General features: G+C 56.2%; 1 protein-coding gene across 1 annotated transcript; it reads left to right on the top strand.

Moving 5' to 3' along the window:
• The first annotated feature begins 9,050 nt into the window (after positions 1–9,050).
• Positions 9,051–12,803, top strand: LOC125110542 (uncharacterized). Its single transcript, XM_047751857.1, has 2 exons — positions 9,051–11,091; positions 11,146–12,803. The coding sequence occupies exons 1-2, from the start codon at positions 9,051–9,053 to the stop codon at positions 12,801–12,803; spliced, it is 3,699 nt and encodes a 1,232-aa protein (XP_047607813.1).
• Positions 12,804–14,359: the final 1,556 nt, after the last annotated feature.

The raw sequence follows: 14,359 nt of genomic DNA, 5'->3' as shown, positions 1-14,359 counted from the left end.
GTGCAGACTCTTCAGGCTTTTATACCTATCAAGGCCACTATACAAATAGCCAGTAGAGGAGCAGGGTCCACTGGAGAAAGAAAACAGCTTCCTCCTTGTACTGCCCCTCCCCCACACCTTCAATGCTGAGGGGCAGCTGGGCCCTGCTGGAGTAGATAACTGGTGTACCAGGACATGCCCCATGGTGATTCCTCTCTCTTGCTCAGAATCCTCATGGCCTCTGTCTCACCAAGTGGGAGATCCCAGCTCACTCTGTTTGAGTCCCCAGCTCTGTACCCTGTCATACATGGAACCTGGGTTTGGGGCAAGAGCTCCCTGGTAAGCAGAGCCAGGGTCTCCTTGGGCCCGGAGCTGCCCCTCTGTTTTCTACCCATCTGCTGCTCACTCTGTCACCTCAGGCCAGTGGGAGGCCTATCATGGGGATCCAAAGGACTCTGAGGACAGGTGGGGAGGGCTTAAAAAGGAGACTCTTATGCTCAAGTGCTGGGGACTGAAGATTAAGACCCTATAAGCTGGACAGGGGTAGAGACGGGACGCCATCTGCCTGTTGGCCACTGCACCTCTGGTGCCCATGACTGTAGGCACAGAGGAGGATGTATGCTCTACCAGGGGCGCCTGGGCTCTCCCCACTTGTGTCACCCCTGAGGCCAGGGGAGAGGTGAGTAGATTGTCCTGGAGCACTCCCTCAGCTGTGGTCCCTACATCAGCTGGAAAGGCCTGTTTTTATCCCTCCGACTTGCATTCTTCATGCCCTTGCCTCATCCTTGGGATCCAGGGGTCACCCAGAGCTTCAGGCCCTGGGTGGGGACTGAGGAGAAGGCTCAGAGTCTTCTCTGAAGCTGGACTGAGGTCCTTCCCCACTGGACCTCTGCAGCTTATGGACCATGGGAATATCTGTTCATAGGAGAGGAGCTCAGAGAGGAAGGTGGTCTCTGGATGGGAAGGAAGCTTGGGCAGGAGAGGAGTCCCATAGACAGGAGATGGAGGAAGCACAAGGGGTGTCAGGTTTCCTGTGCAGCCAGAATGTGGGGCTTTGGGCCCCTTTCTGGGCCAAGGGCCTCCAGGGCAAGGATCCTCCAGGGAGCGGACACAGCTAAGCAGGTGCTTGACATAGGTGCACCCCTCTCCCTAATACTTCACCCCCAGACTCTGAACTCTTTTCTCAGAGCTACTTGATAGTCCTAAGTCCATCTGGAGAGCCAGGAGCTGGAATTGCTTCAGGGTTTCAAATTCCTGACTGGGCCACCAGGGGGAAGAGAAAGGGAGGGTTAGTTCTAGGCCCCCAGATGAGCTGGGGGCACCAGGAGTTTTCTGAGAGGCTTCCAGGGCTAGTGAAGGCTGGGCTGCCTTTCCCTTCGGGGAGGCCTGAGTAGTGGCCGGAGCAAGGAGAAGGTTGCTGGTGGCCATGGTGAGCCTGGGCCTGCCACTAGGGTGGGATAGGGTGAACACGGATTTCTCCCAGGGCTTAGGGAGTCCAGCCTTCCCATCGTGAGCTGTGCAGAGCGGGTATCAGCTCTTCTGCCTCATCTCCCTCCATCACAGCTCAGTAGGGCTGGGGTCAAGCAGGTGCCAATAAAGGCTGAGGGAAGTTCAGGATGGGAGCTGGGGCTGAGGAAGCACCAGATGACTCACACCCTCCTGATTGCCCATTGGTGTCACTGCTGTCTGGCACCAGGAGAGCATTATGGGGTACACTGACCTGCTTTGATGGGGGCCCAGGAGTCTGGTCTGAGATTCATCTTATGCAGAAGGCCCAGCCTTTCAGAGAATTTCCTCAGGGATCCAAAAGCTCTCTGGGGTCACACCTGAGGGCTGCAGACATAGCCCCATTTCAAACTCTGACACCTGTCTGGAACAGCAGCTTCATCAGTCATTCCCTCAGTGCAGCCCATGATATCCCAGGTCCACCTATAGTACTGTTTCATGAACTAACTCCCTGCAACTGTAGAAGAGAGCAGGACTCCCCAGTGCCGGATGGGGCTGAGGGACATGGGCGCCGCTGTGAGTGTCTGAGGCTTAGGAAAGCCTGGGTTGTGTCTCTTGCACTTATTCGCTCTGTCTGGAGAGAGGCAGCCCCAGGAATCAGTAGCTGAGCACTGATCTGGGACCTGCCAGGCTCTGATGAAAAATACCTTTTACTCCACACTAGGCTGAACAGCTCTCCTCCATGAAGACACCAGGAACCAAGCATCTCTTTATCCAGAGCCTCTGCTCTTCCCATGTGAGAGTCCAACCAGCTGGGAAGTGGTGCTACACTGGCCTAGATGACTTGGTGAACCACTCCCAGCATTTCCCATCTGGCACAAGGGGACCGGATGAGCCTCAGTCTCTCCCTCCATTCTTTTGGGGCTTGTTCCAGTTGAGGTTTTTAGCCCAATGATCATAGATTCCAAGAGAGCTCGCATGCTCATCTCTGGCTTATGGTGGCCCCCTGGGTAGGCTGCATTCTTCGGGTCTAAAGATGGTGACCTGGAGAATAACCTTCACACTTGTCCTCCCCTGGTGGCAGTCCTTGGCTCAAAGCTAGGCAGCAGGTGCCCAGTGGGTGGCAGAACCTGCCTGACCCAGTTCAGTCCAGAGATGTGGCACTGGTCCCAGCCACCTTGCAATGACACCCTTGGACACTCTCAGAAACAACTTTTCTGGAGTTCCCACCATGGTATAGTGGGTTAAGAATAACTGCAGCAGCTCGGGTCACTGTGGAGGCACAGGTTAATCTCCAGCCCTGCGCAGTGTGTTAAAGGATCTGGTGTCATCACAGGGGCAACATAGGTCACAGCTGCAGCTCGGATTCAATCCCTGGCCTGAGAACCTCCACATGCTGTCAGTGCAGCCATTAAAAAAAGAAAGAAAGAAAGAAAGAAAGAAAGAAAGAAAGAAAGAAAGAAAGAAAGAAAGAAAGAAAGAAAGAAAGAAAGAAAGAAAGAAAGAAAGAAAGAAAGAAACGAACTGTTCCTCCAGAAACCCCATTCCCATCAGTCCATCCCAATAGGAACTCACAACCCCAGCCTCTATAAGGAGGGATGGCTCTGCCCCTGAGCCTCCCCATGGCCTCTGCGTCTTGCTGTCTATTCCTTCAGTGCCCTGAGCATCCTCTGTCCCTGGTCCCAGGATGTTTAGGCCAGGCTTAGCAGGGACTGTTGGCCTGCCCTGGAGAGGCGGGTGGGCAACAGGAGCAAGCTCTCCCCTTGCTTGGTAGGTTGAGGAGCCCAGAACCAGCTCCTGCCCCTCCAAAGCTACCTGTTTCCCTACAACTTCTGCTCTACCCATCCGGCAGCCATGACCTTGGAAGCAGGGGCACTAGTGCCTTGACGGCCAGTTTTTTCTGGGCAGGTGGCACAAGGGCCCTCGTATTTGGCCCTCACTAGTCTCACTGATGCTCTGTGAGTACTCAGAGCCAGCCCCATGTTGTTCCTATTTTGAGCTCAGGTTGTAGGAGCGGAGGGAAGTTGCTGAATCCCTTGGGCTCAGCATGGGCAGAGGCAGAGGGAGCACAGGATCCAGGGACATCCTTGCCCTCTGTCCAGTCCATTCCCTTTTATGTCACTTGAGCCACTTGCACACTTGTGGTCTTGGGAATGCATCAGGGAATGTGGGGAACTCAAAAGTAACTGGTGGCTGGAGTTCCCTTGTGGTGCAGAGAGTTAAGGATCTAGCATTGTCACTACAGCAGCTTGAGTCACTGCTGTGGTGCAGGTTTGATCCCTGGCCCTGCTGTGGGCGTGGCAAAAAAATAGAAAAGTAACTGGTGGCCAAGATCACATGACTCAATCAGCTTTGAAGTCAGAGCTCCCTCCCTCATGTCACAGGTCCCCCCTCTGCAGACTGGACCATGGAGACTTAGAAGCCCTAAAAGAGTCAGCTCCAGGAGTTCCCATCGTGGCACAGCAGAATGAATCTGACTAGGAACCACGAGGTTGTGGGTTCGATTCCTATCCTTGCTCAGTGGGTTAAGGATCCGGTGTTGCCATGAGCTGTGGTGTAGGTTGCAGATGCAGCTTGGATCTGGCATTGCTGTGGCTGTAGTGTAGGCCAGTGGCTACAGCTCTGATTGGACCCCTAGCCTGGGAACCTCCATAGCCTCGAGTGTGGCCCTAAAAGGACGGAAAAAAAAAAAAAGAAAAAAAAAAAAGAAAAAAGAGTCAGCTCCACCACTGGGCTCTCTGGTAGGGATAGCTTTGTCCAGACACCAGTCCTGCTGATATATTTCTTCAAGCTCGGAACCCCCCTCTTCAAAGGGGGAAGGGAATTCGTCGTGTGGCCCCATTCACTCTGCCCATATGGGCTCCTGCCCTGGTCTCTTGGATCCACCCATATGTCCTTAAAGTCACCCCTACCCTCCCCTGGGCCTAGGTTCCTCGGGGACCCTGAGGGAGGGCAGCTCTCCTCACATCCCCTTCGCAGGTGTGGTTGGAGGTCTCTTCTCAGCAGTCATGAAGGCGTTTGTACTTCTGGCAGCAATTCCTCTTCCACCCCCTGCGAGCTCCTGGATGAGGGGCTGCTCCCAGGGGGGTGAGGCGCTCACCCCAGCCCCGAAGCCAGCCTAAGCCAGGGTGGCTGTGCTGTTGTCCTCCCCCCCGGCTGGTGTAGCTGGCCATCTTTCACGCAGAGTTACGTAAGCTTGAGTCAATTGGAGCTCAGAGCACTTCATTGTGGGCTATTTTTAAGCTGTAACACATCACAGCTGAGGGGTCACTGCACCATGGCTTGCAGGGAAGGTTGTTTAAACATCTGCTATTTAAATTTCCCTGTGCCTTAGAGCTCAAAAGCCACGTCCTCCTGCACTCTTGGGTTCTGCCTTTCAGTCCCAGAGGAGTGGATTATCACCCTCATCTTCCCCCAGCTTCCTCTAGACTGGGGTTCTCAGCACCATGACTGCTTTCCTTTGGGATCAGGCATGAGGACAGGGAGAAGGTACCAGCTCCTTTAAACATGGTGCGGCCTCCATGGAGTAGGTGCACCCTGGCCAGGAGAGACTTCCAGGGAATCAGGAAGTTAGGATTTATAGGGAGGAGAGGTAAACGGAGTGCTGTGTATAGAGGGTGCAGCCTTCCTTCTGGGGGGCTTTGGTTTCCCATCAGGACCCAGAGAGGGCTGATCACAAGATCTCGGAAGCCTGCCTTTTCCCTGGCTGTGCTCCTACCTGGAGTGCCTTCCCTCCCCAAATTTAAATGCAGGCTCTGGGACAGAAGCCCCTGGACAGTAGACAGGAATGAACCTCTAGGAAACAGGCACTGATTTTCGCTCCACTATCAAGTGATTGGCTGCATTGGGAGCCTTTTTTCCTTTCTTTCTTTCTTTCTTTTTTTTTTTGGCTTTTTTCCTTTTGTAGGGCCGCTTCCTGTGGCATATGGAGGTTCCCAGGCTAGGGGTCTAATCGGAGCTGTAGTTGCCGGCCACAGCCACAGCCACAGCCCACAGCCACAGCCACACCAGATCCGAGCCGCATCTGCAAACCACACCACAGCTCACGGCAACGCTGGATCCTTAACCCACTCAGCAAGGCCAGAGATCCGCCTCATGGTTCCTAGTCGGATTCATTAACCACTGTGCCACGACGGGAACTCCAGGGACACTTTTTTTAAGGCTGAACCTCAGCATATGGAAGTTCCCAGGCTAGGACTCGAATTGAAACTACAGATGACAGCCACAGCCACAGCAACACCGGATTTGAGCAGTATCTGCAACCTACACTGCAGCTCATGGCAATGCTGGATCCTTAACCCACTGACTGAGGCCAGGGATCGAACGCGAGTCCTCATGGATACTAGTCTGGTTTGTTACCACTGAACCACACACGGGAACTCCTGCATTGGAAGCCTTTTAAGACTCCTTTTGATCCTAGATATTTGGAGATGTTCAGAGTCTTCCCAGAGTACAGGGAGGGGAAGGTGGGTAGATTGGAAGAGTGCAGAGCCAGGGACTTGACAGAGCTGACCCCTGAGAACACAGCAGAGGGGAGCCACTTTGGATAATCAGGTCTGGGAAACTTGGTCACGGAGCTCTTGGTAGAATGGAGCCTTTCTGTGCCTCTCCTCCTGCTGCCCTTCCTACCGACCGTCCTCAAAGCCTCCTTGGTGGGAGGATTCCAGCCTTATCCTTTTCCACTGGGAAAGAGCGTTTCTCAGAGTGAAGTAACTGTCCCCATCTCCTCAAATCTGACTCCACAGGGGTTGGGACCTTCCCCCCAAGCCCGCCCAGAGGGGGTCAGATGAAGTGTGAAGGGAGGCAGTGCTGGAACCTGCCATCACAGAGGAGCCTCTGATGGCCTAACCCTCAGACCAAGCTCTTTCTAGTTTCTTGTTGGCCCCTCCATCCCAGACAGCCCTCAGTCTGGGGAATGGGCTCAGCCCAGGGGGAGGGGCTCTCCAAGTTGCCATGGTAACATGTTGGCCCTCCTCACTGAATCAGAAATAGAATTGGATGCCCTTCTTCCTGGTGAGAGACTATTTAAAAACATGTTGGGGGGAGGGGTACAGGGGCAATGTCCTTGCCTGATCTGGGACAGGGTGCTGGGTAGAAAGGGAGCAGCCTGGGAGCCTCTCTAACTGCCCTGCTGCCCCTCCCCTCAGCTGGGTGGAATGAAGTGGGCTTTGGCCAGCCAAGAATTATGAGAAGAAAGGACTCAGCCTGCTCCAACAGGGTATGTAACTAGCCCTTACTGAGCACCTCTGAGTTCCTGGAGGGCACTGGCTCAGTGGTATGGACAGGAAAAGTGCCCCCTCCCAGGCCTGAGCCACCTGCTAAGCTATTGGGAGGCGGGAGGTCCACACGTGGGATATAGCTTGAGTGGGGGCTTGGGGCTGCAGCACTCAGAAGGGAGGCATGTTGGCACCCAGTGGTGGCACCATAGGTCCAGAGCCTGGTAGTCTGGTTTCAGATTCTGGCTCTACAACTCACTAGCTGTGACTTCTCTCTCCTCTCTGGGCCTTGATTTCCTCATTCGTAAAATAGGGATGCCAGCACCTAGCCCTTTGAAGTGCTGTGAGGCAGAGTTACAGTACTCAGTACTGCAGGACACAGAGGAAGGGCCCAGCTGATAGCAGTCACGGTTCTTATTGCTATAAGGGGTGTTAGCTTCTCAGGTGGGAAGAGCCTTCTCCACTCTCCAGACTGCCTTCTTTGCTCCTTCCTTTATGGGCCACACCCTTTTCAGGCCAGCCCCGGGCAAAGAGAATTATGCCTCACTTCTGCAGGAGGTAGGGGATGGTTCAGTGGTCTGCCAGGCAGTGGCTTTCAGGCCCTCCCTCCATGCCTCCCCAGTCTTCCCAGGTGCAGCCCAGCTCAGGGGCTGCACAGGCACCAGAGGCTGCTACTAGTATCTCTTCTGTGAGGAAAAACAAAGTAAAAATCACCAACAGTTTGCTAGGGGCCAGAGATTAATAAAGTTAACAGTGTTCAGCAAGTATGTGTGTGTGAATGCACACAAACGGGCAGGCCGCAGACCCTTGGGCTCTGCTACCTTCCTTGGCCATAGCATGCGGTGAGCAACAGTATCCAGAAACATCTGTCCCCATTCCTAAGGGAAGGCAGCATCTGGAGAAGGGGGGAGGGGCCCAGGAGGCCTGAGACAGGGCTGAGTCAGGCTTTGCCCAGTGCGGAGTCAGGAAGGTGCAGATGAAGCGCAGCGCTAGCCTTGGTCCCTAGTCACATCACTTCACACCCCACGGCCAACTGTAAGTACTATTTTTAACTTCTGTGAAAACACATTGCTTCAGAGGACAAGCCTACAGCTGCATTTGCCATGAACCTGTTTCCTGGGTGGAAAGACTGAGGCCTGAAAGGCTAGCCATGGGGGACAGAGGGAGGAGGCCCGGAGCTCCTAGCTGGGAGAGGGAGGAGGGTCTGACCACCCCCCCCCCTCAACAGAACCTCTAGACCCAGGCCTGTGGCAATGGGTGGTTCCCCAAAGAGGCCTGTCTTCTGTGGCACGGCACATCTGGGCCTGGGCTGGTAGTCCAGGCAGGTCCTGCCACTCCTGACCCTCTGCTTGCCCATCTAAGAAAAGGTTGGAACTGCTCACCTGGTCTGATATCTTACTTTCCTGTGTTCCTACCCAAGTCCAGTGCTTTGACCTCACTGTATATGCACCTGTGTACCCAGTCCTGCAACCACCATATGCCCACTGTGTAACCAGCCCTGTGCCCACTGCCTGGACAGCCCTTTAAGCGCTGTGTCCCTACTCTGCCTCATCCTGTAATTGCTACTTGGCCACCTGGCATCTACCATGACCTAGCCCTCTACCCTGTGCTCTGCCCTCCTTCTGGCCAAGGTGAAGTTGGCACAATGTTACAAGAGCTAGAACATTCTGACTCGAGGATTCTGAGCAGAGGTCTACCCCCGCCCATGTCGTCCCCATCCCCGCCTCTGTGGGATACTGGTCCTGGGCCTCAAGGACATGTGGCTCTGGGGAGGGGGCTCTCTGAGGCACAGGCAGAGGAGAACCATCTGGAGCAGAAAGACTGCCAAGGAGCTGGTGTCCCTGGATCGGGAGCTGGGGAACATGGGGGAAGGGAGTTAGGGCCTGAGCCTGGGCCCCTCACCCCCTTCTGCTCCTCAGGACTGAGATGTGAAAAGGCTTTGCCCTTCCGACAAGGGCCTCATGTCACACACTTGGGACTTCCTTCCTGGGTCAGGGCTTAAGTCTCAAGTTGCCAGATGGGCAATGGGGAGAAAGAGCCAAGTCTGGCATCTGTGGTAAACTGAGAACCCAGGGGTTTCCTCAGCATTGCCCCTGCCTACCTTTCTCCCTTGGCCTTATACATGCTCCCATCTCTAGGAGCACTACCCTCACTCTAGGGCTGGCCTGGGCAGATGGTCACCTGGCTGGCAAGGAAAGAGGAGGCCAATCTAGGGCTGGCAGACTTCACCAGGGTGCCTTGGCCTTTCTGTCTCCCAAGATTCCCTGGGCAGGCCCCCATTCCTTAGGGGGGCGGGGCCCCTGGTTTCCCACACTCTCTCACCCTCCCCCAGGTCACTGGGGGCTGTGATGTGTGGAGTTGCCATGGCAACAAAGTGGGGGCAGGGCACCTAGGGCATGGAGCAGGACTATGGAAGTCACCAAGAAAGTGGGGGGCCCTGATCCATCGGGCCCCCAGGGCCACCCCTTGGCTGGCAGCCAGCAGCTGGGGGGTGGCCTTAGAGGGTCCCAGGGAACATGGATAAACTCAGGATCTATATACTTGAGGCAGGGGGTGTCATTGTCCACCGAGGCCATCACCAATGGGGCCTATGGCCCAGCCTCCCAGGCCCACACCCCTGAGCCCAATCACCAGCATCTCCGGGACACTGCTGAGGTTAGCTCCCAATGTGGCTGTGAGCGGGCCTCCCAGGATGTCCTAAGACTCTCCTCCACTAGCCCGTTTCCAAGCCCCATCGTGGGAGCTCAAACTCATCTCGTCATGGAGAACAGGACCCTGACCCTACCCGTGTGCACGCGTGGTGATGGTACCAGTGACATGGCCCAGCATGGACTCTGCTGCTCCCGGCTTCAGGTGCAGGTTTCGGGGGAGGGCAAGGCTCCAGCTAAGGTCCTAGTGGGCTGGGGCAAAGGCCCCTGCAGCCCTGACCAGATAGCCCCGTTGGGCATTAGGAAGAGCCGATGGCTACCCTATTTTCTTTCAGGGGAGGATGGCTCAGCTGCAACCCAAGGTCCTCTACCACCTCTAGCCCAAAATCAGGGTCAGGGCAAGTGCCCATGTCTGGCTCAGGCTCCTCCAACTCCAACTCAGGCAAATACTCCAGCTCTGGATACAACCCCAACGTCAGCAGCAGTTGAAACTTACACCTGCAACCTTGACCGCTTGACTGATACCAATACTGTCACCAAGGGCATGTCCCAAGACCTCTTAGCCAAGAAATGTGACAACCAATGGCCGATCCACATAGAGTCTTCCAAAGGAGTCACATCCTGCCAAAACAAAGAGAACTCCTATTCTCAGGATGAGCCTCCCACCACAGTACCCATTCTGGAAGAGTTCCCAGCCCAGGTCCAGGAGCTTGAGGTTGCCAGAAGGCCAGTGTTACCCAAGCTGCCTGAGCACCAAGTGGAGAAGCCCCTGGCCTGTACCTCCAGGCCAGGCAGCCCCAAAGCAGGCTCAGAGCCCCCAGGAACCCCTAAGTCCCAGAGGGTTGACCACAATATCCGTGGCTCTCAGCCAGGTCAGCAGCCCCTCAATGTTTGCAGCAACACCTGCTCCAATGTGCCGCTGTCTGCCTATCAAGTAAACAGCCAAAAGCAGTCCTCAGTACAGTCTCCCAGGGAAGCCATGCAGGTACCCCCCTCCAGTGCCCCTACCTGCCAGCTTCGGGATGCTGTGGAAGACCGTGTGCTGGTGTTTGATATGGCCACAGGCAACACCAGGATGGGGCTGCTGTGCCATGACCCCATGGGCTCACGGGCCGTGCTCGTGGGCCTCGTGCCCAGCCACCCATCCCTCTATGCCTCTGAAAATATGCTGTCCACCCGGCTGTTGCCCATGCCCATCTTCTCTCCTGACAGCAATCGCTCCAGCTTCTGGTCCACCGCGCCCATGGTGTCCAGTCCTGTGCCCTCCAGCCTTTCATCTGGAAGCTACCGAGAGGTGGCCCTCGTTCCCAAAGAGGCCAGACTCAACTTGGAGTCTCGGGGTTCCCCTGGTACTGAGACACCTATCAGGATGGGTATGCTCACTGGGCCTGGTCCACTGGGAATGCCCCTCCAATTTGGAGAGAGGACACTGAGCCATGCCCATGATCCTAGCTGGTCCCAACCTGCTGCTGAAAAAAATGAGGCTAGTCACACCATCTGGATGCTGGAGACCCCCAAGGTGCAGGACACCTCTATGGTCCAGGCCAAGAAACAGCAGTGGGCAAACTCAGAGCAGGCCCCAGAGTCTGTACCATCAGCCAAAATCCAGGAGGTGCCCAGACCCGTGCTCCAGGAGGATATAGGCCACCACACTCAGAAAGGGGTCATTAGCTCTCACTCTGACAACCCTCAGGTCAAAGGCACTGGGAAGGCCCCCCTTGCTTGTCAGCCCCCATTAGCTGAGCAGTATCCCCTCTCAAGACAGCCCCCTTCAACCGGTCAGCCTCCCTCCACAGAGCAGTGTCTCCACACCAGGAAGACCCACCTTTCTGGACAGCCACCCTTAGCTGAGCCAGCCCCCTCTGCCAAGCAGCCCCCTCTTCCTGATCAGCCCCATTTCATTGGGACCCCTATGTCCAGGCAGCTTTCTTTCACTGGGAAGCCTCCCCTCTCCCAAAAACATCCCATCCCCTACGAGCCCACCTTCTCAAGAGGGCTCCCCACCGCTAGGGACCCTGGTCAAGCCTCCACCCTGTGCCAGGAAGGTGAGGCTTCAGGCCCGCCTACCCGGTCGGCAGTACATCAGGTGCCCCTGGCCCCTGAAGAGACTTGTGTCTATGCAAACAGAGAAAAGGTTGGTGCTAGTGCTGCTCAAAGCTCCAGCACACATCAGCTCGCATCCTGGCAGCCTGGCAGCTCCCCCAGGGTGCAGGAGGAGCAGCTTTCCTTGATCACATTCACTACACCCAGCGTTGGTTGCAAGGTCTTGCCCATGGCCATGGTGGGCAATGAGCCCCAGGGCCCCCGGTTCAAGCTGACAGCTGAGGACATTACACACTCGCCAGTGGTCACCCACCTTGGCCTGCTCCAGGGGGCCTGCTATGAGCTGGTCCCAACCGTGGATGCTCTACCGGTACAGTCCCCAGTGCTCTGCCGCCACTCACTGGGCCCCTACCAGGACATGGCAGCCGTGGTGATTGATACAGGCACAGGCTTCACCAAATGTGGACTGGCTGGAGAGGACCATGTCCTCGGTGTGGTGCCCTCACGTGTCCAGCTGCTGCAGCACCCAGTCCAGGGCCAGCCCAGGTATGCGGTGCCTGAGAACCGAGAGGGCTCCTACTCTGTGCTGAATCGAGGAGTGGTCTCCGACTGGGATGCACTGGAGGTGCTGTGGCAGCACCTGTTTTATTGCAGGCTGGGTGTGCAGCCTGAGGAACTGGCTGTGCTTGTGGCCGACTCACCCATCTCACCACGCACAAACCGAGAAAAGGTAGCTGAAATACTCTTTGAGCGGTTCCACGTGCCAGCCATGCAGACAGTGCATCAGGCCCTGCTGGCACTCTATGCTTATGGACGAACCACTGGGCTGGTGCTGGGCAGTGGCCATGGCACCTCCTATGTGGCGCCCATCATCACAGGGGATCTGGCCCCACTTGACACCTACCGGCTGGATGTGGCCGGTGCTGACCTCACAGAGTACCTGGCTCAGCTGTTGCTGGCAAGTGGCCACTCACCGCTCAAGGCAGGGCTAGTCAACCAGATTAAAGAGGCCTGCTGCTATGTGGCCATGGACATGACGGCTGAGATGGCCCGGGCCCAGGCCCAGGCCCAGGTGGACTTTGTGCTTCCCGACAAGCAGGTCATCACGCTAGGCTCTGAGCGCTTCTGCTGCCCCGAGGCCCTTTTCCAGCCCAATCTGCTAGGCCTCAATCAGCCGGGCCTCCCACAGCTGGCCCTCCTAAGTATGAGCCGGCTGGAGGCCAAGCAGCGGGAGCAGCTGCTAGCCAATGTGGTGCTGGACGGTGGCAGCACCCTGTTGAGTGGCTTTCCTGAGCGACTGAGACAGGAGCTGGGCCCTGGGGCCACTGTGCTGGGCTCTCCGCACCGTGCTGTTGCTGCTTGGCTCGGAGGCTCCATCATGGCGTCCCGGAACTCCTTCCAGAGCCTGTGGCTCAGCCGCCATGAGTATGAGGAGGAGGGCCCATGGGCCATCTACAAGTACCATCTGTGAACACATAAAAGTTCTGGTTCTGCTTCCTTTGTCCACCTTGGCATATTTTAGGCATAGGATGGTGGAGAGAACGGCAGGGGTCAGGGATGGGGCCCTTGGCACTCCCAAGGCACACCCTACCTCAGCACACTGGAATTCCATGGGCCTTGGCAATTCTATCCTTTCCAGAGAGCCCCAGAGCCCCTTGACTGGCATTGGCCCTGGTCTAGCCTGACCTTTACTGTACCCCAAGGGCAAACACAGAGTGTGGCTGCTGTGGGTTTTGCCCTGTTGCTTTGGCGACAAGCTCAATTACCCTTGATTGCCAGCTGGTTGCCATGGCAATTTCAAACATAATGTAATAACCCACACAGCCTGGAGTGAGTCATGAAGGGGGGAGGGGACAGCCCCCTCCCCTAGCTCCAGAGGAAAAGACTGCTTGCCCTCCCCCATGTTGGGCCCTATACAGATGGCTGAGGCCAGCGACACTGACAACAGGCCAACAGTTCCACAGATGGCAGGGGGGCCTGGAACATTTGTTGCCCCCAAGGGAGGGTCCCTGTCAGAGTCAGGGCTTCTCTTGGGGGAGGTGGCCTGGTAATGTGAGTACGGCCTAAAGTCTGAACCTTGGCTGGAGCTCTATGATGGGTTGGCACAGGCTTCCGTCAGCTGGTCAGAATATGAAGGTATAGGAATGCTGGCCTTTAGTGCCCTGGGGCAGGACATCAAGGCAAGGGGGCAGATAAGTCCCAGATCCTGTGTGAGAGGTACAACCTGAGTTGGGGACTGAGGCTCTGGCCTGCTTTGCAGTCTCTGGATTTGGAGGCTCACACTTTATCCTTTCTGACTATCCGACTCTGGTGGGGGCCAGAACTATCAACTTTGGACTCCCTGCTCCTCTTCAGCCTCGCAACCTGGGCAGCCCCTGCCCACAGGGTGCCAGGGTACAGGCCTCCTCAGGAGATCCTCATAGAGGCTATGGGGCAATGCCAATGCCAATTGCCCCTGCTCTTATTCCAAAGTCCTGTGTTAAAGAGCTTCCCACTGTCCCTCTGGCCAGGTGGTGGCGAAAAACCAGGACCCCAACCTTGTCTGGCTCTGAATAGTGAGGGTAGGAATAAGGGTCCATATCAGCCCAGTCCATGGCCTGGAATTTCGAGAGGAGGCATACAGCTGGTGTTGCTACTCCCTACCCAGAGGGCAGCTGGGGTTGAAGTCAAGAAGCCCTACCCTGCCTGTACCCCTCTGTCTGGGAGCTGAGGGACAAGCCATGCCCCTGTCCCAGCCCTGGGTTCCAGTCATTTGGTTGCCCCCTCTACCAAGAGCAGAGACCTGGTTACCCTGTCCCCCTGCCACACACACACCTGAGAGTGAGGGGCTGCCCTAAGTGGAGAGACTAGAAATGGCCAGTGATGTAGGGTCATTGTAGCCCCTGAGCCAAGACGCATTGGGGCGGCTTTCACACCCTGAGTCAGCCTCCACTATCCTGAAGCCTGTGTCAGGCAGGAAGGGGACCAGTGGCTCTAGGGACTAGCTAGCTACAGCATCCACGTGCACACACGAGCAAGCATGCCCCG

Source organism: Phacochoerus africanus, chromosome 1 (genome assembly GCF_016906955.1).
Source record: "Phacochoerus africanus isolate WHEZ1 chromosome 1, ROS_Pafr_v1, whole genome shotgun sequence".
Taxonomy (NCBI): domain Eukaryota; kingdom Metazoa; phylum Chordata; class Mammalia; order Artiodactyla; family Suidae; genus Phacochoerus; species Phacochoerus africanus.
The sequence above is the reverse complement of the archived record's forward strand: the minus strand, read 5'-3'. Positions and strand labels throughout refer to the sequence as shown.